Below are 27,951 nucleotides of genomic sequence, written 5' to 3'. Positions count from 1 at the left end.
TAAAAATCAGTCCAAAACCCAAAGGTAATTCACTTTACGATAATATACAACAGAGAAAAGCACATTTCACGTCCTGGAAACAAAATGTTTTGTATTTCTTTCCTTGAAAACTGACTGAAATGATGTATCGTGTATCAGTTGATCTCTTCCAGCTCAAAAGTGGACAGAAGATGAGGAATCAGGCAAACAATTTACTTAAACAACATTTTAATGATGTTAATCATCAGTCCATATAGGTTAAGAGCGATAACAGGGTTATGGGAAACAGCCTCTAACGATGTTGCTAGTGATGTAGTGTGAAGGAGACAGTCTTAAATATCCATAGAAAGACAAAAGAACACGCTGATAAAAAGTACTTCATTTCACCGCTTTTTTTTGTTTGTTTTGTTTGTTGTCTTTTTGTTTTGATTTTTGTTCACATTAGTTACAAGACCTTTTACCAGTACTGTATTTACATAGTGCAAAAAACACACTCGCTGTCAATTAACATACTTCAAACACTTTGATGGAAGTCGTAGCAACGAAAAGCCTACACACAGCGTACCTTGAATCAAACCAGAAATAATCCCAAGTATGATATTCAGCACACTGTCAGCTCCCGTCTCTGGGCTTCACATTGCATACAGCCCAACATACTGCACTTACTCACGGCGTCACTATCGGCGGGCTGAAACCTCACTATGATTCACTATCAAATACCATTTATCAAATTGGATTCCAACTGTTAAAATGTTAAAACTATCAAATGTCTTTAAAGAACATGGATGATTGTATTTTTTATTTAATACAATGTTAAATCAAAATCTCTTTTGTACACTTGTATTTACAAAAGGTATGTGCATGACTTTGTAATGACTTAACTGACTTAAAGTGGTGACTCATTGAGGGAGTTTCTCAGCTGACGTGAGCTGACTTTATACTTGCGGCGTCTCTAAAACAAAATCTGTCCGTAAAATCTAGAAGAGCTCCAACATTATTTATTTCAGGGATTAAGAAACTGATTTTGGGGGAATTGTTAAACTTCATTATTACCGGTAAACACCTGCTTGTCCTCCAGCATTCAGTTTTCCAATGTAAACTACAAACACAGGCCGCAGTGCTTTACCATATTGGAAGTAAATTTACCACTAAGTTCCGTGTCTTACTGTTAATCTACCAAAACACTTGTACGTTTTCTTTCTGGATGGAAAAAGCTGATGAAAAATGTTAATCTTGGGAGGCGAAAGTTTAAGTTCCCCCTCCCCCCCCATCAGAGAACAAACACTAGAGAGAACAAAACAGGAGCACTTTTGTTTATGAAGCACAGACAGCATATCTGGGAACTCAGGACAAATCCATCGAGTGGAAAACAACCCCAGATAGTTTAACACTGGGCAAGATCAATATGACAAACCATTACATATTGTAGTAGAACCACCTAGACAAGGTTATATTCACAAAGCTCGTTTTGCTTCTTAGAAGTTAAAGTCATTTGAATCATCTGGAATACAGAATGAGACACTTATTACTTAAACATTAAAAAACACTCTGAAGACTGATGGGTGGGAGTGGTTTTGGTACAAAGACAGAAACCCCTGACACTTGTAATATTCTGTGATGAAAGCGAAACACCAACCAGGCAGTTATTAAAGACACGCAGGTCTCTCATTCCCTCACGGAGCAGCGAGGTGAAAAATAAACACACACACACACACACAGACACACGTTATTTACAAAGATAAAGCCAATGAACACAGCAAAGTAAATGCAAACCATGTGCCTATAAAACACACACGAGCACACGAATACTTGCAGAGCTGTAAACCTTCTGAGCTCTGAATGAAGTAAGATGGGAGGCTCCAACCTTCCTCCCCCTGCGAGCTACAGACAGCAGTTCAACATTTATTTATTTTTTTTTTTTTTTGAAGCGCTCATCACTTGCTCCCACAAACGTCCCCGACTCAAAAAAAAGGAGTTCAGCTTCGGAGGAGGAAAATCAAAAGCTTCCCTCTGAATTCAAGTGTTGCAGGTTATGGGCCGAAGAGGTGAGGGCGTCCTTGTAAGGTACATGACGAGTGTTGGTGTCAGTTATCCCTCAGACTGTGTTAGATTTCGTTTGGTCTGCGAGCCCCGTTGTTGGTCAGTTTCTCTGTAATGTGTTAATGTGTGTGAGCGTTGGTCAGTTGGTTGGATACCTGAGATTATGTCTGGTGTCAGGGGTTAGAGACGAAGGAGGAAGGCTGCAGTGAGGAGCCCGTGAGAGCAAGAGGAATGACGGGACGTCAACCGGTGACTTTCTTAGCCTCCACTTGTTCTTTGCCCTTCATCTTCGTCTCCGTGATGTTTGCTGAATCGAGGTCCTCCTCCTCCTCCTCGCTATGCCGTCTCTCCTCCTCCTGCTCCTCCTCCTCTTCTTCCTCTTCCTCTTCTTCTTCCTCTTCTTCCTCCTCCTCCTCCTCTTCCTCTTCCTCCTCTGTACTTTCCTGGCTCTTTCCCAGTTGCAGGTTTTCCAGGGTCTTCGACACCCAGGATTCAATGCGGCTGCTCAGGGTGGGCACCTCCACAGAAATTGGTTCGGGAGTGTAGTCCTCCTCTTCCTCGTCCTCCTCCTCTGCCTCTTCCAACATCCCCGGGACCAGGGTGGAGGTGGTGGAGGTGATGGAGGAGTTCAGCGGTCCCCTGCAGCTCCCATCCAACGAGCCCGTCTCCGTGCTCTGTTGAGAAGCCAGCTCCAGCCGGTCGTCAACTCGGACCTCGTCTCTCTCCCCGGTGCCCTGTGTCGAAGGCCCTGCCCTGGACTGGGGAGCGGTGGAGCCGGACGGGGCGGCGTTGGTGGTGGCTGCCACGGCCTCAACATCTTTCTGGGCAGCTGTGGAAGGTGCAGGACGGCTCGGCTCGGTCTCTACAGGCTCCGGGGCATCTGAAGTCTCCATCATACTCCTCCAGTTGGTCTCTGGGGGACAAATACAGTTGTTATGCTCCATTTTCTAAGATCAGAAACATTACAGGTGACGGCAGAAAGTAACTCAGTACTGCCCTCCAGCCTTTTTGACTTGTGACCTCTTACAAAGTTTCTAGTTGGGGCACCTGGTCACACATGTCAGAGATGTTAGCAGCTCCACCAAAGAAAGATTCCTCGTCACGTTTTATTTAAATTATTGAATACTGATTACTGTCTGAATAGTGCTTGCATCACTGATTACAGATGACACTAAAACCAATGACTAAATATGACAGAGGGGACCTTACCGTATTCCTTTTCATTGACCTCTGAGATGGGCTCAGAGAAGATGGAGCAAAAGGAGATGGCTGAGGCAGCAGAGTGGTTGCGGGAGTGCCCCATGTGGTGTGGCACCTTCTTGTCATTTTTCAGAGCCTCCTCGGCCTGCTCCTGCTCCATAGCCGACACCATGTCCTTGTAGGCCTTCCGGGCCTCTTCTGTTAGAGACACCAAACGGTTGAAGAGTCCCTGAAGGAGGTGAAAGAAAAAAAACCAAAAAACAAGTTAATAAGAGACAGATGCTGAGAGAGGATCCCCGTGCTACAGTTTGGGTCTACTGCTACGTGTTCACATCTACTGACCTGCTGTCTACATTTTATTTGTTCATTCAATCATCCAGCATTGAGATAAATAGACTGCATGGATAAGTAAGAAAGTTTTAACAGCACATTATTAAAATCAAAGGATTTCGGTGGGATGGGAGCGTCTTACCTCAGCTCCAGAATAGTTGAAAATGCCCACGACACTAACAGGCACCAGCTTGTTGACGCAGCGTCCAAGAGCTTTTCTGCCCAGGGCGAAAACAAAGGGGATCTCCTGCTCCCTCGCCATGGCAATTACATTGTATAAAGCTTCATCCAAACCACCTGCGCCACGGAAAACATAAAGTGACTCAAGTGTACCAAGTTTGAGAATTCACATAAACAAAAAGACCAGAAAATACCAGTTAATGACTCTAACACCAGAGTGTAGAAACATGCTGTTTTGGTCAAATCTTCATTGGGCTTGGGAGCTACACAACTCGGTGTACTAACATGAGGCAGCTGCACACGCAGCAGTAGAAACAGCGTTTCTGAATATTGGACGTACATTCACCAGCTGACCGCACTCTCTTAAATCCGCTTGGTCTCTGAGGGGAAATTTTATTTTCTCCGTGAAAAAAACGCTATGAGAGCAGTGAGAGTGAATCAGAACAGCAAAGCTGCGGGCTGGACAGCTAATCAATCAAATGAAACTTTGTTGTAAAGCTCCCTAAAGCAGAAGAGAGCTACACATTCAGGTGATAATTCTCTGTAAATTCATCCCGACAAATAAATGCTTTCACTTTGTTCAATTGTTCTAAAAATCCTGATTGAAACTTTAAACATGTTTACAGCTCAGGGTGACGAAGACCGTATCGCGACCTTCACCTTTGGCCTGGATCTTCTCGCAGTTGGGAGAGATGATGACGCACTTGATCTTATGCAGCTTCATGTGCTTGGTGACCTCTCTCAGACCCATGACCAGGCGACGCTTGGACTTGGCCTTGGTCGGATCCTTCTGGTAGACCCGCTCCTGGAAGCGGACCAGCTCCTGTAACAGCAGAGTCACGCTCTCGTCGATCTCCTTGCTCAGCACTTGGTTACAGTACCTGCAGAAGATAAAAGAAAACGCATGAAAGGGCAGAAAACAATGGAGGTCACAGAGGTTCAAAACATGTTCTGGGTTGTCAGTAACGTTTACGAGAGCCCGACCTGGTATTGGTGAATGTCTTCTAATGCGAAAACGTTTTGTTTCGACAAAACATAATGCAGAAAAAGATGCTGCGGGTGATTTAGAAATTGCATAATTCAATATTCTGATGTTATTTTGGACAATAAAGTTTATCATTACAATATCCTGCCTCTGTTGAATATCTTCATCACACATGTTTGATGACCACATTTTGGTCTATTTATTGATATCAGAAATATTTTAAATACTAATCGGCCCCAAAAATCCAGTATTGGTCGGGCTTTAATGTTACCTGTGAAATGTTAAAGGATTTACAACGTAAATGATTCGTTTAATATTCTGTGGATAAGACAAAAGGCTGGACAGTTTTGATAATTGCGAAAAAAAAAAACAATTGTGCCAAGTTGCTGCATTTCTTTGTCTTCTGCAGTAGTTAACTGAAACTTTTAGGTTTTGGAGAGTTTGTCTTACAAAACAAGTCATTTGATGGTATTTAGAAAGATATGATGGGCATTTTTCACTTTTCTGTAATATTTTACAGACCAAACAATAACTGTCAGAGCAGTCTCCAATCAAAGTAACTGGTTGTTGAAGCCCTAAAAGTTTATACACGACAACTCTATTGCGACGCTGCTGCTTCTCCACTTTGTTACGGTCTAACCCTTTTCTGAAGCCTCGCAGCCTCATCAGCATCTATCGGAAGGTTGACGTAGCGTGGTCTGAGGATCCAGCGTCTTGGCGGTCGGAGCAGAGAGGAGGAGCTTGGCTACTTTAAATGCGAAATCTGTTAGGGAAGGGTGGGCTGGGACAATAGGCCTACAGCAGAAGACATCGAGGCACAAAGCTGCGTTTGTGACGACTGGCATACACTTTTGCTGAGAAAGGACAATGAGTTCGACATCTGGGCCGTACTCTACAATTCTTTATTGTACAGTTCCGCCCTTAAAAACACCCGTTAACTTTCAGAGTTCCTCTTCTCGCAGCCAAGGCTCTGGGATTTTTGTGTGGGACAAATATTTGCTTTGCTCAACATGTGTTGTTTCCACACGTGCATTTTTCAGACATTCTCAATGCCGGAGATTCCTACAAAAGCTTTGCCCTGTTCAGCAGTCTGTTTTTCACTCCACGTGGGGCGACTGCATGTACTCACTCTCTGAAACGTCGGCTGTGGATCTTGGTGATGGCATTTGAAGCCATTGGACTCCCAATACCAGAGCTACCGGGAGAACCCTGGGACACTGGGGTGATGCTGTACGGAGAGTTCTGGCTGGCCGGGGAAAGGGATGCATCGCTGGGCACGCTCAGACCATTCTCTGTGACACCAACAGCAGACCACAAGTAACATTTAGAAACTGTGTCATGGATGAAAATAAGAGAGTGCAACTGAATGCTTTTACTTCTTAATAATGAACTGCCTTCACCTTCTTGTGAGGCTGGCTCTCGTGTAAGATCATCAGTAAAGTGTAGACATTCGTCCCCGTGCTCCTCATGGCCAGAAGACTCTTGTTCCACACTTGGCTTGCCTTTCTTTCCTTCACGTTCCTTCAAAATAATCTGTAGAAACACAGAAGACAAAACGATGTCAAAAACAACTGTACTTCATTTCTTAAGACTCCACATAAGACTGTACAATAACTCACCTCCGGCAAAATCCATCACACAACAATAACACCGTTGGTGGTCTGTTTTCTTGTTTGTTTAAATCTTTGCACTATTGTTTAGTAAGTTTTAATTTAATTGACTTATTCTATTTTATTCTATTTATTGTATATACTGTGCATTTTTATATTTAATATTTTACTGCTGTTTTATTGCTTTCCTGTACCTATAATGCTGCTGTAGTGGAAAAAAATTCCCCTTGTGGGATTAATAAAGTAACTATCTATCTATCTATTATCAGGGCAATATAACATCTCCCTCCCTACTCTCCTAAATGATTAACTTTCAATCCCTAACCTTCTTCAGGGCTGTTGGCCTTTTGACTTTGGGGATCTCTCTCTCCTTCCCTCTCTTGATACGAGGTGCGGTGGAGTCCAGGGCATTATGCGGAGCCAAGTACGGCTGCTGATGACCCTTCAACGTGGACGGCACGCTGGTGGAGCCCGCGCTGTGGAAAGGAGTAGTTGTTCCAACTGGAGAAAAAGACAATAAGGTTAGTATGTAGGTAGAATGTGAGTTTGTGTACATACGGTTTGGTTTGTGTTGAGATGTTTGAAGTCAACTCAGGAGCAACAATTCAGTCTGACAGACAACATAATAAGCCACTTGTGACCGACTGACTGGTTGTATGAATACCTGTAAAAGACAATGGCTTGGTGTTGGTGAGTTGCCTGGCCTTCATAGCCTGCTGTTGTTTCTCCAAAGCGGCCAGCATGTCTCCCAGGTCCAGCTCCACGGAGGTTTTACTCTTCTTCCCTGCTGCTTTGGTGAATGCTTCCTGCCGGGTCAGGAAACAAAAGGCAGAACGAGGTTCACAAAGGTAAACCAGCTAAATGCAACTGAAGAGCTGAATGTTAAATCACAGGTCAGGCAGTGGTGATAGAAAACACATCTTTGGGTTTGTACCTGTAATTTTTTCTGTTCCATGCTGATTTCGGAGTACTCCTGCGCGGTGGCCAGAGCAGCGGCCAGAGCCTTCTTCCTCTGGCTCTTGGCCCTCTTGGGAACAGAAGTGGTAATGGGGATGGGTGTCTGCACGATGTTGATGGGGGAGTTTTCGGGTAGGTTATCCAGCTGTGAGGTGTGTAGAGACACAAATTAGTATTTAGTACCGATGTAAAGATAAACCAATACAGTCCCTGATTTGACTGTACCACCAATGTGACACATGTTCTGCATGAAATTAGGAAAACAACAAAAACACAGGTGTAAAAAAACAAACAAACAGTACTTCCAAAGTGCTCTGTCTCTCTTTCTTTCTGTACTCATGTGCCGACAGCTTGTGCGTGTCAGGGCATCTGACCGTCACAAGTATTCAACATTCACACACTGAAAGAAATATTGGTGTCACCATGTGCTGTCTGATGTGGAGCAGTTTCGTTCAGTATGCCAGAGGCAAACTGTAAACTTTGCAAACTAATTCAAGAAGGTGACTGCACTGACAGTTAAATTACAGAGAGGAATGGTCAATGCATGTAACGCTAGCAGCTAATAATAGGTTAAGTCAAATCTGTCACTGAAGTTACATGTATGTGCTGTTGTATTTACATTGATTGACCAAAGAAGTATCCAGTTTATTGCACAGCGCATATTTACTGATGTTGGAGTGGTGAAGAATAAATGTTAATTAATAACTGAGAGCCTTCAAACACAGTTGTGTCCAAAGAGCGGCTTTTCCTTACCAGGTTTTTGGGCAGTTTAGGTTGTGTGTGCGTCTGACCCGGGGCAGACTCTGGTTTGTTGCTGCGTTGAGCAGCCCCTCCTGTAGCGAGATCTGGGAACTCATCTTCATCCTAGAAAACATATAGCAGCACCACACATAAATTCTCTAAAATAGATGGATAATGAGGGCTGAATTCATTACAAAGAACTTTACAAGAACCCTTCTCTCACCTCAAAGTAGAGTGGCTCTGGAGTGAGGTTGGAGCCAGTGACCGCTGCTGGCTGTATCCGTTGTTCTGATTGGTTGGGCTGCATACGCCCTGGGTAGCCACTACTGTGGAAATCCTGAAAGTCAAAGAAAGAGTACATTAGTCCGACAGAGAAGAACTGAGATGTAATATGCACCTATTGTCAAGTAAGGGGTTTATGGTAAGAAAGGAGGCAAGAGCGAACACATCGAAGCTTGCAAGCTGATTCATGGCGACAACACAAGTGACGAATTTAAAGGATCATAAAATGGCACAACAGCATATTAATGATTCATGTAATTCTGATACTACAGAGTACATATGTTAATCATTTCTTAAAACTTCCAGTGTACTAAAATGACTTGTATTTTACAATTTCTCATTACTTAATACCGGACTGGTTCAGCAGACAGATAGCAGTGTTACACTCAGTCTCCTCCTGTGGGATCTACTTTACCTGTGAGAAGTTTCTCTGTTCAGGATTCTTCCTCTGATCTGCTCTGTGAAACTGTCCGTTTCTCTCCGCCCAGGACTTCGGGGTAGCCTGAGATGCTACATTTACCCAGGTACCTGCTACTAAGTTAAAAAAATTAATTAAAAAAAAAAACATAAATTACCAATCTTACGTAAAAGAAAAATGTCCATTGTTTTGTAACAGCCCAATAAATGTGGCTGTGAAAACATCGTGTGAAGATGAGTCGGAGGACTCTCACACAAAAACATGTATCAAACGTACCTGTCATTACACCAGCCTCTACTCCCTAGAAAACACAGAAAACATGGAAAGGTCAGAGAGAAAAAAGCCAAGTTGAGATATCAGTGTGTAACACTGAGGCCAAAAGTAAATTAAAGTCCACATTACATCTCCCTCATTGACATTTTCTCTGTATGGTATGTTGTGATAGATCCTAGGTGTTCTTTCTGGTATATCTATGACCTCTACAGATTATTGTTTGACTTTTTTGCCATTATTGGATAGCTGATAATGAGTGAGTAGACTAGAAACAAGGGGAAGAGAAAGTCTCAGCCTGGACTTGAATATTTGGGTTATGTGGTATGTGCTGTGACTATTCTGCTACAAAGGCGTTTAAAAGCAGGACAGAGACATGTGGTCATGGTGTGATATGCAGTTCACTTAAATACTTTCGTGCAAAAATCACTTTCAAACAGCCAATGAAGTTCAGCTTCAATTTGAAAACACCACTTTTCCCCCAAACTATATTTCATATTTTGACAAAACCTGAGGTTATGTTAATGTTAATGTTTATGTTTCTGGAACTTTTTCTCATACAGTGCATCCGTATTCACAGCGCTTCACTTTTTCCACATTTTGTTGTTACAGCCTTATTCCAAAATGGATAAAATTCATTTTTTTCCCCTCAAAATTCTACACACAATATCCCATAATGACAAAGTGAAAAAAGTTTGTTTCAAATTTTTGCAAATCTATTAAAAATAAAGAACAAAAATATACCACGTACAAAAGTATTCACAGCCTTTGCTCAATACTTTGTTGAAGCACCTTTGGCAGCAATTACAGCCTCCAGTCTTTTTGAGTATGATGCTATAAGCTTGCCACCGATTTTTGGGCAGTTTCTCCCATTATTCTTCGCAGGACCTCTCAAGCTCCATCAGGTTGGATGGGGAGCGTCGGTGCACAGCCATTTTCAGATCTCTCCAGAGATGTTCAATCGGGTTCAAGTCTGGGTTCTGGCTGGGCCACTCAAGGACATTCACAGAGTTGTCCCGAAGACACTCTTTGTTATCTTGGCTGTGTTTTTAGGGTCGTTGTCCTGTTGGAAGAACCTTCGCCCCAGTCTGAGGTCCATAGCGCTCTGGAGAAGGTTTTCATCAAGGATGTCTCTGTACAAGGAGGTCTACAGACAATTCCTTGGACTTCATGGCTTGGTTTGTGCTCTGACATGCACTGTCAACTGTGGGACCTTATATAGACGGTGTGTGTCTTTCCACATCATGTCCAATCAACTGAATTTACCAGGTGGACTCTAATCAAGTTGTAGAAACATCTCAAGGATGATCAGCGGAAACAGGATGCACCTGAGCTCAATTTTGAGTGTCATGGCAAAGGCTGTGAATACTTATGTACATGTGATTTTTTTTTTTTCATTTTTTTTATAGATTTGCAAAAATAAAAAAAATAAAAATTCACATTATCATTATGGGGTATTGTGTGTAGAATTTTGAGGGGGAAAAAATGTATTTAATCCATTTTGGAATAAGGCTGTAACATAACAAAATGTGGAAAAAGTGAAGCGCTGTGAATACTTTCCGGATGCACCGTACATTCATCGGGTCATGCAGCTTTTACTTCCTGGCTAGATATTGCTCTCCAGTTCCACCAAACGGCTTATTTAAATCCCTCTCATAACTAAACCCCACGCAATTAAATCACTCAGAAATATGTTGCATTACTAAAGCAACAGATGCTTAACAATGTCCAACTTCCTTCCTATACTTCTGTGTATTTCATGCTTCACAGACATGTGTTTACTGGGTTTCACGTGCAGCACCAACACCATCAAGAAAAGACTGTTCTAAAGCACAATCACTCACTGATTCAAGTCCTATATTTTACGTTGAAGTCTTCTAGATGTGGAGCTAATGGCAAGTAGTCAACATACCATAGGTGCAGCTGTATTCTCTGCTGTTCGCTGTGTTACGCCTGCTGCCTGGTTGTGTTTGGGGCTGCAGTAGCCGCTGTCGCTGTCTATGTCCGCCTCACTGGCACCCTGCTCGTTGTAGCTTTCAGCTGGATGGGAGGCCCGTCTCCTCTTTGTTCGGTTCTTCCACAGCAGGGGACTAACCCTCTCAGCAGCGCACCGCCCTGACGCCTCACCGGGGAAGTCTGAGGACATGGTAGGACAAACTTAAACCTGTAATCATACAGTATTCAAAACTGGAATAAAGCTGCTAATTTCTGTATAAATAAATATTGTGGATGAATCGATGACTCTCTGACTGACAGTATGACAATTTTTATGTAATATGCTTTTAAAGCCACAACTGAGTAACCTGATTATTCACACAGGTTCATGAGCTTCGTCAATAACAGAGACGTCATGACTTGCACATTTTTTTATCCTTTCCAACTGGAAAGTCTGCATTCCAGTTCTTTCATAAGTTAAGCACAGGTATCACCAACATCAACCTGTGAGACCAGACACTGGTCTTATCAGCATTGTGTTCTGCTTCCTTACTGACAGGAGAGAGTCTTCGTTCTCGAGTGATGCAACTAACCTTTATAAAGTCTGGAATGTGTTGAGCCTCATTTTCCTTTTAACCACAGCACTAAAGAACATCACTGACATTAGTCACATTCAAAGTGTCATTATCCCTCTCCAACAAACAGGCTTCTTGTCCTTAGTTGGCAAGAGAGGTTTTTCTCTTGTTAAAAAAACCCTCTGTAAACAGCCTGGTAGGACTTGAATTCATCACACTGCAGTAATCTTACCCGTCTGCTGTGCTGCGTCCACCAACATGACGGTCTTGGTCCTACCATCCGGCCCTAAGGTGCACACCTCCTTCTGCACAGCTACATTTCTAGTTGGAGGCCGGCGACCTCTTGGGGGCTGGCACACACCCAAATGTTGCTGTAAGAGAAGGAAAAGGAGGCAGAACATGCTCGATGAGGAGGTAAACTTTTTGGGATACAAATAACATCTAACATCAGTGCGACAGAACCACAGTAAGCCTGTTGATTTTGTGTACCTTTGGGAGAACATTAGATCGGACCATGCCTCTCCCCCTCTGACTGGCCATTCCATAGGCCGGCCCCAGAGGCAGAGGTCTTTCAGTGACGTCTGCCGAGACCGGATTCACCACTCCTGCTTGAACTGGACCTGCGTAGGCGCCAGGAAAGGGCTGGTAGAAGCCCATCACAGGTGGGCACGGAGCAGGCATGATCTGGTAGTAGGCGTAGTCATTAGAGACGGGGGGCTGGGGGGAAGACAAGATGGGGTAGGCCAGATATGGACCTCCAGGTGTGGGGTTAGGCTGCTGCCAGCGCAGCTCCCCTCCATTATACATAGGATGTTGCCTGTGAAGCAGCAGACAGATAACATGTTAGATGATTTATATTATTCTACTCTTTCAAGTAAGAAGAACCACCAAAATCAATCATTATTTGCAGAAGGCTGTGATGCAGGTTGTGTTGTTGTAATACTAAGCTATTTCCATGTCAAATAATATTTTAATGCAGGTCAACTTTAGACTTCGTTCACCTGTGGTATGTGGGAAAGGTACAGTTAAAAAAATTTAAGTAAAATCAGTGATATTTAACCCCTTAATATCATAACCCAGAAATATTTTTTTTTAACTGCCAAAATTGCATCATGTACTGTAAAAACAGAAATTATCATTGGTTTCTTAAATTTCTTACAGCCCTCACTTTACATGTCTTTCGGCAAAACAGTTTGACCTGCTCAAGAGTCTGTAAAAAACAAAATCTGCACTCCTCAAAGCCACTAGAAAGCCTTGAATAACTCGGCTGAGACCAACAGTCATGTGACAGAAATTCTGTGAATATTTGTGTGTGCTGCAGGCTGGAGCAGAGAAGAGAGGACGGAGAGCACAGAGAGGTTTGTAGAAACCGTAAAAGTTTGTAGAAACTGTAAAAGTTTCTACAAACCGACCCCCTAACACTTGTGGGCACTTGGAAAAAATGTTTTACATATAGATTCCATTAATTTTCAATTTTTGTCAAATCCATTGTGAACGAAATTAAATTTACAATGTTGTCTTCTTTCACAATGTATGACATTATAATTGTGCTGCACTGCACAGAAGACATTTTTGAGTTCTCCCAACTTCTAGCCATGATTGTGCTGTTTTCATAGAGGTGAGGGACGTGCTGGTACAGTAAAAAAAAAAGGGCCCACAGTTAGTCAAAATGTGACTAGCAAAAAAACCCCCAAAAAACAGGAAACTGCTTGGAATTCAGAGGGTTAATATCAAACTCACATACTGAGGTGAGAGAAACATGATAGCTGCTTCTTAAATTAACCAGGGTGTGATGTACACCTTTGTGGACTTTGTTTCCTCTATTTAAAACCTTTCACAGTTCGTTTTTTTCTCTTTAAATATGAAGCAGAGTTGTGAAGACCAAGTTATATGCATCTTACAAAATAAGATTTAGGTTCCTTTACTTCCTTCACTAGAGGGACTCAAGAGAGAGGTTAACACGTGTGATGCCGCAGTGATGTGCATGATGGTTGGTTTGTTAGAGGGTATGTACATAGTACGCACACATGCTGATAAGCATCCAGATGACATTTTCACAGTCCGCCTACTATAGCGGGCATTTCCTTGCATTCAAATGCTGGGGAAGGAAACAAGGGAACGGATGTGTGCTGGACACAACAGATCACTGCCGACAAAGAAAGAGCCACGAGAGACATAAGACTGTAGTTCCATATAAACTCTGGAAAAATGGGGAGGTTTCCATTCATAACTAAGCAGTCTTACAATACAGAGCAATCTAATGTTTTCAACTCAATGCACTGTTTAAAAGATCCGATCTGTTTGGTGAAACACAAATTCATTATTATTATTATTACAGTGCATTGAAGGAGTTCCTCTGAAAATAGAAGTAGAAGTGATTAGTCCAGAGGAGAGCAGATTGTTGTTGGGCAGTTCAAAAGTCAACAGAGTTCCCACAATGTTACAGGGATTTCAAAGCTGACAGCATTGGGAAAATCCATAATGATCACGAACCAGAACTACTGGCGTCATTAGATCGAAGGTAAATGAGGTTGCACCGACAGCGACTGCCTTCAGAGTTTCATCCATGTGGGCTCACTGTGAAAGAGCAACAGTACCTGTTGGGTTGGTTCTCCTGGACAAAGGGGTAGCAGGTGATGAGGTAGCTGGGTATGGGAGTGGTTTCCACCCCTCCACTTCCTCCTCCTAAACCTCCGCCGCCTCCTCCGCCGCCGCCTCCTCCTCCTCCTCCTCCTCCTCCTCCTCCACCCGCATCACCGGAAAGACTCATGCTGACTAGGGATCCTTCAAGACCTTTCTTCTGTGGGATGAACGGTTCCACTTCAGGTGAAAGCTTCACATCCTGCGCAGAGACAAATAAACAGCCGTTAGTCACACTGTGAGCGAAGGCAGCCAATTACTGCTGACGTGATGCATTTGAGAGAGACATATTTCAGCACAGTTTGTCAGGTTGCCGTCAGTCAGCAGATTATCGGCTTGTTTTCATTAAGCTCACTTCCTTTTCCATATCTGGATCATACCAGTACAATAGATTTTTATCATATGTCATCGCACGCCGATCAAATGAGATAGTTGTCGGTGTGGAAGGAACAAGCCATATAAATTTGCCTTTCCCACTTGGATAAGTTTGTCAAGATTGTCAATGTATCCCTCTAGCCTTTTAACTTTTAAACCCTAATGACAACAAATTCCAACATGAACTCCAAAACACTGTAAAAACTGTGCCCAGGCCTTTTTAAGTTATTTGAGTAAAGCGATGGTCTAACAGAGACAGAGAGTGTTATACTTAGTCTACTAACAGACTGACCAACCTCTCATTTGTTTTCGTGGAAATTGCAGCTAAGCATTGCATTTCCTCATTCTGTTCCAGCTGGTTTACAGCCATTGGTAAAAAAAAAAAAAACGACAACAGGCCTTGAGACAAAAAGATACAACTTCTTTGAGTTCAAGTAACACAAAATGACCAGAGGCTCTAAGCAAAGAACACAACATGTCAAAAAGGGATCCAGTCAATTTCTGATGTTACTAAAACATCAACAGCTGGCTAAACAGAAGTGAAGAATATAGAAAACAACCAGCTTCTTGTTATAACGGTCTCCAGTGAGGTGCATCTCCAATACGTCACAACCAAAAGGAGTTTGGAGTTTGTTTTAGGAGGTTATTTATCTTGCTATTTATAATGGATATTATCTACTTAGCCATGGCTAAAAAACATTCCAATCCATTTTCTGAAGTTAATAGTGGAAAACCATTCCAAGATGATGATTGAGTCCATAAATGTTAGGTTCCCTTTACGCCACTAAAAGGAAAGTAACAAACAGTAGACTCGGCCTTGTAATGAAACTGTGGGCACCTCTTGTCCAATTACAGTCTTTTAGTTCAGGTCCAAATCTAAACTCTCATCCTAAAAGTGAGACAAAGGAAGCTGGACTGAGATGGAAGACTCTCTCAGGTGCCACAAAGTCTTCCAACTGTTCACACAAACATTTGAGTTTCTGCCAAAAGAGATAATGAAGAAAAGGACTTGACTATTACAATGAAAAAAATCAGCACTGGTAAGTCAGTTGTAAAGCAGAACAGATGTAGAAACATTTAGAGAAGCTTCGGATTAAAACAAAGAAGTACTTCCAAACTTAATCAGCCACGTAGGACAAATGTTATTTAGTCAAATGAGTAGGATATGCTTTGTAATTACGGCACCTATTATTCAGGCATGCATATCTCGTCATTATTACAAGTAAAAATCAAACACGGTTCTTAAAAGTCATAAAAACATCATATCGATTTTTAATGTTCCAATAAATGCAATAACGTTCATTAGAGACTCCTTATATGTTTGTAAGATAAATTAAAATAATCAATTCCTCATAAAAATATGCAACACATTTATGATTTGAGTAAAAAAAAAAAAGTAATTGTGCTCAACAAGAAAGAGTTATTTCTATGATGCCATAAAACTGTACAGCAGAGTAAAAGAAAATGTTCAATTTGTAACATGTAAAATGTGTTACAAAATAATATAACTGCTCCTCTTGGCTTAGCGCTGTTTTTGTCCCAGTGATGTCTGTGAGCATCAGGCACATCTCCCGAGTGATCCTCATTTGACATTGTTGTGACACTGGTTGAACTCCAATTTGCTGTTTTGCAAAGGATGAAGAAGAGGTGACAGGGTTCAGAGTACAAAGACGCCCCCTCACTTCTCTGAAATGGTGGTGGGGACGTATGAATAGATTGTCAGTGCAGCCAGTGGATGTCACACAGTAAAGCTATTGTCTCCTATTGCTACTGTTTGCGGGTGGTTCTCACTTTTCCTTAAGTAATCTATGAAGCTCATCCTATCTGAACAGAGTCATGGTAAGTGGAGCTCAGTAAAAAAAAAAAAAGAAAAAAAGACCAAACTGTTGAGAGATTTTGAAACCCACAAAGCTCAATAGAGTAATAGCAGACTGATATAGCTGCAAGGGTTTAGGAGTGCAGGAGTTGGTCTGAACCTGTGCAATAATACACTATAGCTGATAAGGTGTTGTTATAGGATTAAGTTTGAGAGGATAAAGTAGGGACAGTACCACAGGTTAAGCTAATTACGCAGCAAGCCAGGGCATCGAGGGCCTCCGGTGCACTCGTGGTAAATCTTGAATTCTGAACACTGGTGGAGAAATGTGAAGGAAAACAGGAGTTATCTCTTGTTTCAAACCGTGTGTGTCTTTGTGCATCTGTGTGTCCGTGAGAGGGTAAGTGAGTGAGAATAGCTGTGATTGTAAAAAAAAAAAAAAAAAAAAAAAAAAAAGGCAATGAGGTCAGACCCAGATGTGAATCCGCTGGGGATGACAGAACTGGGATGAGACTGGGGTCTACTGATCTCACAAGCCTCTGTTTGTGTAAGCATTTAGTCTCACACCGGTTGCTTTCACACACCATCAGACACAATGGTGGGATGTAACCAAGTACATTTACTCAAATACTGTACTCGAGGTACTTGTACGTGACAAGTATCGAATATTGCAAACATAAACTGCATCAGATTGTTATAATTACAGACTATTCAGCAGTATCAAGTCAACATCAAAACATGAAAGCAATATTCCTGTAATCTACATAAGATAAATATAACTGTTAAATCAGGCCGTTGATACTTTAAGTAAAAGTAAACAAATTGTACTTAAGTGTGTACTTCTAAATCTCAGACTTTAACTTGTAATTCAACATTATTATTATTTTTTCCATTGTAGTATTACTATTATACTCAAGTAAGGCTTCACAAGCCTTTTATGGAGGCTTCACGTTAATTGAATACGGAACTGACAATTAACCACAAACAAGGAGAAGGCCACATTTTCCAGATTGGTGGACCTTCTTTTATCGGTGTTTTTCCGGTGGCACGTTAACCAACAACAACAACAACAACAACAACAACATACTCGGACGCCGAGCAAAACCAAACTTTTCTGCATCGCTTGCCAGCCTTTCTGAGGAATGACACACATGCAGAAGAACCGGACATTCCTCTCCGGAGGATCTACGAGAGAGAAAAGAAAAGAAGCTCTCCGCCTTTCTCCTTTGAGGAGCACAACACGACGGGGACAATCGTACCTTCGTGTCATTAGAAACTCTTTTTTTTTTGCTTCAGCTCGTATCTTCCGCTGTTGATTATTTAAAAACAAAAAAAAACAACCAGCGCCTTCAGATGACAGCTGAGACGTTAGCATTAGCCAAGCTAACACCGTCCCCCCCCCACACACACACACACCTCCTTCCTCCTCCCTCCCTCCTCCTCCAATACGCTCTTTCTGGGCTTTAAACGCTTAGAAAATGTTGTCATGGGAAGTATTTTTGCGAAAATGGACAAAAAAAACCCAAACACGTTGCAACCAAAAAGGAAATAAAATGCGTCGCGCGTTGAGTTTCCGTTAGCTGTTTTGATGTTAGCTTACTAGCCAAATAGGATAACTGTTTATCGGTTATAAACCCTCCTGACGCGGAGCTAACGAGGACAATAACCACAAATAGATCATTTAAATCACTAGTAATAAACCCACGCTGCTATTTTTTTTTTTTTGGTAATTATAATAACGAGCGCTGCTTTTTTGTTGTTGTTTTTGTTTTATTTTTTTTTTACTAGAGACCGATTTGGGCCTCGACGCTGTAAACTAACGTTACGTCCCGTTTCCAGAGGCTAACAGCGTTAGCGAGACACTAACAACAACAACAACAACAACATAAAAACAACAATAAAATAAACCGTACCTTGTTGTCGCTGGCATCCATGTCAGTCACCACCGACGCCGCCACGGACTGTCATCGACCAACAATGTGGACGTCAGGATTCCGGTCTTTTTAATTTCTTCATTGTAAATAAGAATTAGTAAAAAAAAAATTAAAAAAAAAAAGGCTCTGACTCAACACACCCAGTTCTCACTAACCGGGACCTCCACCCACACCACCACCACCACCACCACCACCGTAAACTGTTGCTGGACGCTGCTGCGTCAGCTCACTGCGCTCCCCGCTGACTGGCTGAAAGAGGGCAAAGAGCTGCTGTCAGAGAGGGAGTCGCCTGAAGACGGAAGCCGACGAGGCTCAGAGGGGAGTTTTGACTTTTTTTTTTTTGAACCCGTTGGAAAAATGCAGTGCGTCATGAGCGCGCGGAAAATATCTCCACAGATTGATTATTTATAAAAAAAAAAATTAAAAAAAAAAAATTAAAAAAAAAGGATTTTTCTATATGTGCTATTTATGACGGGTTTAAAAAAAATATATATTTATTTAAAGCCTCACGGTTCAAACGTAGCTAGTCAAATGCAGCTGAATCCTTTTAGTGCTGAGAGAAATCTGTTTATTACCAACAGGCAACAGTATACATTAAAATACTGCTTTCATACACATTTGGACTTGTTTTTTTCTTTTCTTATTTTTTAAACAACTGAAGCATTTTGTGTGTTGCACATGGAAGGATCTGCCAATCAGGAACATAAAAAACAAAAATAAGTGTCAGTGATTCCCTCTCATCGGGACAGAACAACACACTTTGAACACGTTGTTGGGGGTTCTTGGAGTCTTCTTGAAATTGATGCATTCGCAAAACCTGTGCTGTGTATCTGGTCTCAGAGGATATACTTGACGAAGCACAGTAGCATACGTTGTGGATGTATTCAAACATGCCATTTTCCTTGTCTCTTTGATTTTACATGCCATCATGTGAGCTTGCTAACAATGGCTTGGTTCAGAGAGTTCAGCTGATTTGTCCATTTGTCTAAAGCTGTGTAGCGAGCCCCTCCTCTTTTCTGGTAGTCCAGTTCTAGTAGCTGGTTGACTTGGTCAATTCGTCCGTGGATTGTACTGTGAAGTAAAAAAAAAATTATATTAGAAAAATAACTTTAGGACATCCCAAGTCAGTCCGATTTCAAGACACAATCTAAGTAAGCTCTTCCTTTAGTTTAACATTTTGTCCGATCTGGCAGAAAATTTTACTTTGGCATAACACAGTACTGATAACAAATGATATCAAGGAATTGAATGAAATAATTGACAGGAAAATCCTAAAGCATTCTCAAAAATGTCAGGTATTTTTCTTAAACACGGGGGTCTGCATTAATGAAAAAAGGCAAATTATTTTTGCTCTTTTTCCTATTGCCAATGCCCTCAAACGAGTAGCATATCCCTTTAACATTTTAGAGTATTACAACAAGTATGAAAAACATTGTTAAAAAAAAAAAGATTACAGTAATCTGGTGTTTTCACTTCCTGCCAAGTCATTTACGTCAGTGAACCAGTAGAGCTGGGATATGAAGTGTCACAGTAAACAGAACACTGATACAATATGACTCTCATTTAATTACAAGTTGTCCTTGAAACTGCCGATTCATACCGCCTGATTCAATGACGGGCCAAAGGACTCAAACTATGAGGAAATAAAGCTATTTACAAAAAGTGATCTCTGTTTGTTCTGCTTCTCGACACGCGTGTAAGTAAGGGAGAGACTTACTTATCCAAGATGCACTGCACCAGCAAACTTTCCACATCGCACACATCAATGTTCAGCTCCTGAAACACACAAGAAAAGACAAGTAATCCTCACATCTGTAAACACGTCTGTGCATCCTTGAATGTTAAATCGCACCAGAGTTCAACACACCGCAGATGCTACTATAAAATATGGTGACAAAAGATATGTGGACAAAGTATCACTCCAGTATGTAAACATAGAAGTAAAAGAAAACAGAGAATGTCACGCAGAGTAATTACTTATACACACGTACACATATACATAAATATATGTATATATATATATATATATACACACAGACACTTTTGAGCTTTTCTTCTGTAGTCACTATCATTTTAGGTAAGATACACCCTCCAGTACAGTACAATTTAAAATCAAAGTGGTAAAAAAAAAAATCCAGAGGCGTGAATGCTGAAATATATTTTTCAGATTCAGTTGTAAATATTGTACTTTTAAATAACAGAGGACAACGGAATACAGCTTATTTTAGTAATATTATATAAGTATACATATTATTTGTTTTTCAATTGTATATTTTATCATGTTTGACTAATGTTAGTAGTGAAACTGCATTTTATTCATTTGTATTATATGCCAATTAAGGCACATCAAAGCACTGCGTCCAGACAATGAATGATTGTCTTCGTGCTTTCATTCTAGTTATACCCTTTCCCTCACTGATATGACTGATTGGCTTTCAGTACAAACCAGCTTAACTTTAAATAAGCCTTTTGAAATAATCACATGGTCATCATTGTCAATGCAAAAAACATGTGATCAAAAAGGAGAGATTATAGATAAAGTCACTGTGTCAGACATTTTTTTAATCACATGGTCTTACCTTCGAAATGAAAGGGATGTGTATTCTCGTGTATGGTTTGATGAGTTTGATAAGTACTTGAGTTCTAATGTTACGCAGGAGCTCTGAAACACAACATCACATAATCAGCTATACTGGGAAAAAAAAGAAAAAAGACAATGTTTTTCCAACACATTCGTCATGCATGTGGATTGAAGTCACGTTCATCACTCACCCTCTATGTGCTCTCGAATGAAGGGGTCGTCCATTATGTTACTGTGATTCGTTTTCAAGATTTTCTCAAATTCGGTGATGTCATTGTTCTGGTAGGCGCTGGAAAGGAAAACAGTCACTGTTGTTTAACCATTTACATTGTGTCTCCGTGACCCACATAAAAACTATCATCCCGACAGCTGTCAAACACATTCCAAAATATGACACTTTAGTGTAAACACTATTGTTAGTAAGAGTTTGGTGGGGTTCATTCTTAGTTTGTTGTTTATGCAATAAAAAGTTTCAACGTATGAATGGAACATGAGATGTTAGAGACTGTGCCTGTTATGTATGTAAACAATGGGATGAACGAGAGCAAACAAGGAAACAGAATATTAGTAAAGGTTTGAGGAAGTCATGCTTCCAGGGTTTAAACAAATACTGTGAAATGTACGCTAATGTAGACAGGGAACCGTTATAAATGATACTAAAACCATAGATATTGTAAACATATCAATGCATCCACTGAAAGAAGTGAACACACTGCACACACCTGTTGTAACTACTATACACTTGCCCGGCTACGGCACTGACCAAAATCCATACATTAAACATATATAACTACAAGAGACAACTGCGAATTCAAAACATTATGGCAACAATTTTCTTTGCAAACACTCGGCGTAAAGTTTTATAGTTTTGGCTCTCAACTATAACACTTTCTTCACCAACTCAGTTATTTTTTTTAAAATGCAGGATGCAAAGCTTCGTCATGTGCATGTTTTACCAAACGATATCAGAATTGGGGAATCTGATGGCTGATATGTAAATTTTGTTTACAGGACATGATGCAGAAAGAGATGCTTGGGATGAATTAGAAATATTTGTGTGTGTTTTTTCCTAATTATTTATAAGTGTTAAATTCTCAGTGAAGTTTAGTTTCAGTGCTGTGATGTCCGTGTGGACAATAAACTATAAAATATCCTGCCTCCATTACATTTCTGTTACAAGCACGGAAAGTGTTTGATAACCACAATTGAGGGATCATTGCAAAAAAATGATACTGTTTTCAGCACATATTGGCCAATATATCAATATAAGATTTTTTTCACTTGCTAACGTCAGTAACGGCCCCAAAACTTCAGTGTCAGTTGGGATCTACTTCTCCCCATACAATGAACCATCATTGTTTATTAATGTAATGAGCAACAACAGAGTACATAGGACAACCTTACAAGGATTAGACAGATTAAACAAAAACAGTAAAGATTCATAGTTCACAATAATGATAATAATAATAAGGAGTGAAGAATTAAGTTTCCCCCACTAAATGGTCTGTGCAAAACATTTGAAGTATTTCAAGGGTCATTTACAAATCAGTTGGATTAACACTGTCTCTGACACTGTTCTTGTTGTGTATGCATTTGCGGTCTTTAGAAAAACTGTGATGTATCTCAGAGTAAAACTGGTGAGTAAAATATTATAAAAAAATAGCAGCAAAATTGCAACAGCAAAACCTGCGATTGACTGTAAACAAAGGACATTTGTACACGTATTCATAAGTGCACACTTACCTTACTAAGTTTGTCATCGCTAGGATCTCTGGGTCATTTTTGTATGGTTTGGCCTTAAGAAAGAAATATGAGAAGTTAGAAGTGCGAGGACTTGAGTAAATGTTCACTGATTAAGCTCAAAACCCGCAAAATACTTGCACCAAATGCTTCTGATTAGACATACTTGAGGTGTGCTTTATCAAAAACTCAAACTTATGTGGCAACCAGCTCGACTGTGTGTTGTTCTTGCTTGCTTTATATTCTTGAGAAACAGTACATGCCCGCTTATTAAAAAAAACATTCATACCTCTTGAGAGTCAAAAGGATTTATTCCCGACTTCATCAGCATGTTTGCCAAGACCAGGTACTTCAGGCATGTCGTCCTCCTCGGGCTGCCGGACTCATCGTAGTTTTTAAAGGCCTCAAAGAAGTCTGTGTGAGCTTTCTCGAACTCACCCTCTCTCAGATGCATCTTCCCACCACACTCTGGCCAGGACCAAACAAGCACAGGTTACTCGGCAAACAGCTTCAGCAAACATTGTGCAACATTCAAGCTTAAAACAAAACTTCTGTTCTATGAACGAGTGAGCTGCAGTTTCATACCTCTGATAACTCCCATTATGAGCGGATGAGGAATCGCAGATTTAATATGAAGCGACTGCTCGTACAAGGCTTTCAATTTCTTGTTGTTTTTTTGTGCCGTGTACATCTGGATCTCCAGAGCATAGATCTCCAGCAGCTGTGTGCCTTTCTTCAAGTCATCCTCTCCGTCATCTGTCTGTTGTTGGTGGAAAAATAGAATAAGGATTCATTACATCATTATTATTGCTGCCAGGTCTACATACACTTGTACCTATTCAGAGATAAACACGTCTTCTATTTAATTAAAGCAATTTAAGAAAGGTGCTTTGACTCAAGACTTATTTTTATCTCATATACGGAGGATTCTGATACTCTTTACTGATCGCCATAAAATAATCATATATATAAAGAAACTTGTATTCAGTTAAAAAAAAATTATTGATTAAAAGGATTAATTACCTGACATGACTGATGTAGTTGTCTAAGTATCTTTTGCAGTTTCCCATACTCTTCTCTCTCCAAGTACAGCTTCCCCAACTCCAGGAAATAAACAAAAAAAATTAACATTTTCAAGTACCAGTTTTACTATGAAATGGTTATGTAGGACAACCTGGAAGAACCTTTGTTTACCTTTGTGTTAGTTTTAAACCACAGTCGGTCATTTTTTGCATCTTTCAAAGCGTCCAATGTGGTTTCGTAGAACTCCTGTAGCAAGTCCATCTAGTAACAAAGGAAATGCATTTCAGACAAACAACAGAGTTCAAACACCCGGCACCGCAAAGTTACGAGGGCGCGAAATATGTATCTCAAACCTGTTTGGAGGTAGAGATGTAGTCCAGGATGGAGTTGATGGACTTCTCTGAGTAGTTCCTGGTGACAGCACTTCTGATGTATGTAAGGAGCTGCTTGTACCTGTTCATCATCTCTGGAAAGTTGGTCTACAGGGTTGAAAAATAAGAGAAAACCACCTCAATAATATATATACACACCTGCCAAGTTAAGTGTAAATAAATAATGGCATGTGTTGCATATCATACCAGCTTGAAGTTGATTTTGATCATCTGTTTGAGTGCTTTGAACCCCCATTCACCTTTCTCTCCTTCTAGTTCCAACACCTGAACACAGCAGAATCAAGAGATGTCATAAACGTGGTGCTTTTTTAAGTAAACGGAGAACATGATGTTGTTGTTTGTTGTTTTGTTTTTTTTGTTTGATGGGAGTACCACCTTCTGGAAACTGCAAAGCGCTGCTTTGGGATCGTCCTCCTTCAAGGCTTTGGAGTTGTAGTACTGGTTCTCCAGGTCCACGTTTGGCTCTGAATTACTGTCCTCTGAATATTCCTGAGTTAAGAGCATAACAAGCACGGCGAAAGTTCAAGTCACAAAACCCAGTTCAAAAACATAGAAGTCGGACGTTTAGCAGAAAAGTCCAACCTCGCTATCACAGAACTAAAAAAACAAAGAAAAAAAGAAAAGCATGGCAGAGTGAATATCACTCTGCAAAACACCAGCGAGGAGCTAACGTGAAGTTAGCCGACGTCACGGCTCGCTAACTAGCACGCTTGTAATTGCAGGAATCCCAATTCCACCGACAGCTGTAATTCGTGCATCTTTCGCCGGCAATCCTACTATGTTTAATTGTTTTGTTGATGTTTAGTCAGCTCCTTAGCTGCTAAAAAAAAAAAAAAGCAAGGAAGCTAACGTTATTGAGCCGTTGTCAGTTTGCTGTTAGCCACCGGGCTAACCAAACAGCTAACGTTAGCCTAGCCCGCGCTCGGCGGACAAACGGTTGATATTTTCCCCCAAAAACCACGCCGAGTCTTTTAATTTAGTAAATACCAGGTCGTAATCTTCTTCATCGTCGCACATGAAGTCGTCTTCCATGTCGGACATCTTGACGGGTCGTTCCTCGTTCTTGTTCGGAGACGGACGGCAGCCACCCGGCCTGTGCTTGTGTTTGGCGGAGGAGAGGTGGGTGAGTCGGGGCGGTGAGAGGCAGCCACGTGGTTCCGTCCGTAGATGGCGCTGTCGGATCGCGTCTGATGAGCGAATAACGCGGAAAAGAAATGACCGACTTGCAGTCCTCTGGAGGTTGTAACGTGACATGGCTTTCAGATTGCTTTTTTTAATTTTGTTTTATTTATTTTTTATTTTTATTTTTTTTCAAAACAATGTACTCAAGTACTATAAAAAGAATTACACTTTACATTCAGTAGTGGAAATAAATGTACTTGAGTTTTGAGGGACTTGCACATGATTTCAATTTAATGCTATTTAACGTTTCTGCTCCACAACATTTCAGAGAAATATTTTAACCGTTTGTTATTTACCCGACAACTACAAATGCTTTACGCGTCCGGATAATACAAAGTATTTCGATGTACAACAAATGTTTTTAACAGTACAGATTAGAATATAAAATAGATCAAATTAGCCTGAACAAGCCCCAACATTAAAATGCTTCCCACACATTTATGGATCGGTGAAAATTAAAACTGCAAGCAGTGATATGCGGGCCCTCGCACGCTGCACATTGGGGATCCAGCGGGTCGGGGCCGCCGGCGTGCAGCACGCGAGGGGTCCGCATATTCCCGCTTGCAGTTTTAATTGTTTTTTTTCGATCTTGTTCCTTATTCTACTTTTTTTTTTTTAAATCCTTTTTTTGGCAGCTTAAACATCTTCAAAAACTCATGAAACTTGGTGCCTGACGCAAGTTTCATGAGGTTTGGAGCATCTTTTGACCTTAACGGGGAAACAGCAAACTTAGCAGCATCTATTATATACTCTATACAATATACTATATACTCTATACAATATACTATATACTCTATACTATATACTCTATACAACACACTAAATACTATATAGTCTATACTCTATACAATATACTATATACTCTATACTCTATACTATATACTATATACTCTATACAATATACTATATACTCTATACTCTATACTATATACTCTATACTATATACTCTATACTATATACTCTATACAACACACTAAATACTATATAGTCTATACTCTATACAATATACTATATACTATATACTCTATACTATATACTATATACTCTATACAATATACTATATATTTTTTATTTTTATAAAAATATACTATATACTCTATACTCTATACAGTATACTATATACTCTATACAACATAATATATAATGTATACAATATACTATATACTCTATACTATATACAATATACTATATATCTATACAATATACTATCTACTCTATACTATATACAATATACTATATACTCTATACAATATACTATATACTCTATACTCTATACAATATACTATCTACTCTATACTATATACAATATACTATATACTATATACTCTATACAATATACTATATACTCTATACTCTATACAGTATACTATATACTCTATACAACATAATATATAATGTATACAATATACTATATACTATATACTCTATACTATATACTAAATACTCTATAGTATATACAATATACTATATACTCTATACAATATACTATGTACTATATACTATATACTATATACTCTATACTCTATACTATATAGAAAAATAAATTTTGGGTCACTTTTTGGACGACATGCTATAGTATGACTTCTTTTTTAAAAATATTTCAGACAACATAGTATGATTTTTGTTTTTTAATCATATTTTGGACAACATACTTTGGATATTTTGAATGACTTTTTGTTTTATCACCTTTTGGAGTGACCTTTTTCTGAACTGACTTGCATGCCTCAAGTTACTTCTCACTGTAAGGCAACTCTAACCAGTGCACAATGAGAAAAAAAAGTCACTCTCTATTAGTATGACTGCACATATAAACCCGAACCTGTGTGGCTTACCCTTAGAGAAACTTGCCTTAGGAGGTCTCGCCCTCCGTAAACCATGAACCGTGTGGTACCTGAGGGGGGCTGGCACCCGTGTCTTCATGAGGTCGTTTCCAGCCCGGCGTGGGCGTCGTAGACCGCTGGACTATCTTCGGCGCCGGAGGATGAGTCGCGGCAGGAGAAAGAGTTTCACGGAGTTCACTCAGAGCTCTTCCAGTGACTCAACAAGTGAAAGATTCTACTTCACCAAGGTTGCTATTAATGGTTCAGATTCCATCTTGGCCTGTTGATGGTGATTCAAATTGAAAAAGTTTTGCATACACTACACATTACAGGAAGATATTTAATATCACTGCAGACCCCCTTGAAAACATGTATATCTACTAACCAAATAATGTCTGCAGCAATTTTGATCGTATTTGAATGAATATTTATGGATGGTGCAGTTAAAGGTTGCAGGGAGCCAAAGATTTGTCACAATGCTGTCTAAATCCTGGGAAGGTTCCTGGTGCGGTGGTTAGCACTGCTGCCTCTTAGCCAGAAGGTTTGGGGTTCAATTGCATGCCTCAAGTTACTTCTCACTGAGGCAACTGCTCTAACACCATTATGTTGTACTTATATATTTCATGTCCGAAATATGAAAAAAGAAAAGTCACTTTTGGACTTTTTTTGTTTTGTATTGTTGTTGACCTTTGGTTTGGTATTAGCATGCCTGCACGTACAAACCCGAACCTGTGTGGCTTACCCTTACAAGGACTCGCCTTAGGAGGTCTCACCCTCGTTGAACCACGTGGCTTACCCTTAGAGGGATTCACTCTCCGTGAACCATGAAACTTGTGTATTACTTCGGCGAGTAAACCATGAACCTTGTGCGTTACCTCGGCGGGTAAACCATGAACTTGTGTGTTACCTTGGCGGGGACTGAACCCGTGTCTTCATGAGGTCGTGT

General features: G+C 40.5%; 2 protein-coding genes across 3 annotated transcripts; both read right to left on the bottom strand.

Annotated features, from left to right (window-relative positions):
• Positions 1–190: 190 nt before the first annotated feature.
• On the bottom strand, positions 191–18,466 carry secisbp2l (SECIS binding protein 2-like). 2 transcript variants are annotated; one of them, XM_069705692.1, is made up of 18 exons: positions 18,247–18,466; positions 14,100–14,344; positions 11,992–12,319; positions 11,735–11,873; positions 10,905–11,128; positions 8,999–9,023; positions 8,720–8,838; positions 8,246–8,359; positions 8,035–8,145; positions 7,259–7,426; positions 6,989–7,130; positions 6,650–6,825; positions 6,115–6,247; positions 5,844–6,006; positions 4,390–4,610; positions 3,692–3,846; positions 3,229–3,448; positions 191–2,932 (listed from the first exon to the last, which is right to left on the bottom strand). In XM_069705692.1, exons 1-18 carry the CDS (start codon positions 18,265–18,267, stop codon positions 2,262–2,264), a joined length of 3,375 nt encoding a protein of 1,124 aa, XP_069561793.1. In that variant the 5' UTR covers positions 18,268–18,466; the 3' UTR covers positions 191–2,261. The 2 variants fall into 2 exon arrangements, with proteins under 2 accessions (XP_069561793.1, XP_069561794.1); XM_069705693.1 differs by having other exon boundaries at positions 8,720–8,835.
• A 346-nt stretch (positions 18,467–18,812) lies between these two features.
• On the bottom strand, positions 18,813–25,138 carry cops2 (COP9 signalosome subunit 2). The gene is made up of 13 exons (XM_069705701.1): positions 24,991–25,138; positions 24,379–24,492; positions 24,190–24,267; positions 23,965–24,090; positions 23,783–23,872; positions 23,612–23,689; positions 23,174–23,348; positions 22,878–23,056; positions 22,592–22,644; positions 21,040–21,137; positions 20,847–20,929; positions 19,985–20,043; positions 18,813–19,338 (listed from the first exon to the last, which is right to left on the bottom strand). Exons 1-13 carry the CDS (start codon positions 25,042–25,044, stop codon positions 19,194–19,196), a joined length of 1,332 nt encoding a protein of 443 aa, XP_069561802.1. The 5' UTR covers positions 25,045–25,138; the 3' UTR covers positions 18,813–19,193.
• Positions 25,139–27,951: the final 2,813 nt, after the last annotated feature.

This window comes from Brachyistius frenatus, unplaced genomic scaffold (assembly GCF_029030835.1).
Source record: "Brachyistius frenatus isolate BFR_SWC_R1_liver_20210118 unplaced genomic scaffold, ASM2903083v1 Contig_58, whole genome shotgun sequence".
Taxonomy (NCBI): Eukaryota; Metazoa; Chordata; class Actinopteri; family Embiotocidae; genus Brachyistius; species Brachyistius frenatus.
This window is presented reverse-complemented; position numbering and strand designations above follow the sequence as displayed.

Bases quoted from the DNA above. Each gene is read 5' to 3' on its own strand.
- cops2 (XM_069705701.1), bottom strand. From the start codon at position 25,044: ATGTCCGACATGGAAGACGACTTCATGTGCGACGATGAAGAAGATTAC. The intron at 24,493-24,990 runs GTATTTACTAAA...CTCTTAACTCAG, and splicing joins ATGAAGAAGATTACGACCTG to GAATATTCAGAGGACAGTAA. The intron at 20,044-20,846 runs GTAAGACCATGT...TGTGTGTTTCAG, and splicing joins ACATCCCTTTCATTTCGAAG to GAGCTGAACATTGATGTGTG.
- secisbp2l (XM_069705692.1), bottom strand. From the start codon at position 18,267: ATGGATGCCAGCGACAACAAG. The intron at 12,320-14,099 runs GTACTGTTGCTC...GCTGCTTCACAG, and splicing joins CAGGAGAACCAACCCAACAG to GCAACATCCTATGTATAATG. The intron at 4,611-5,843 runs GTGAGTACATGC...TATCTTCTGCAG, and splicing joins CACAGCCGACGTTTCAGAGA to GTACTGTAACCAAGTGCTGA.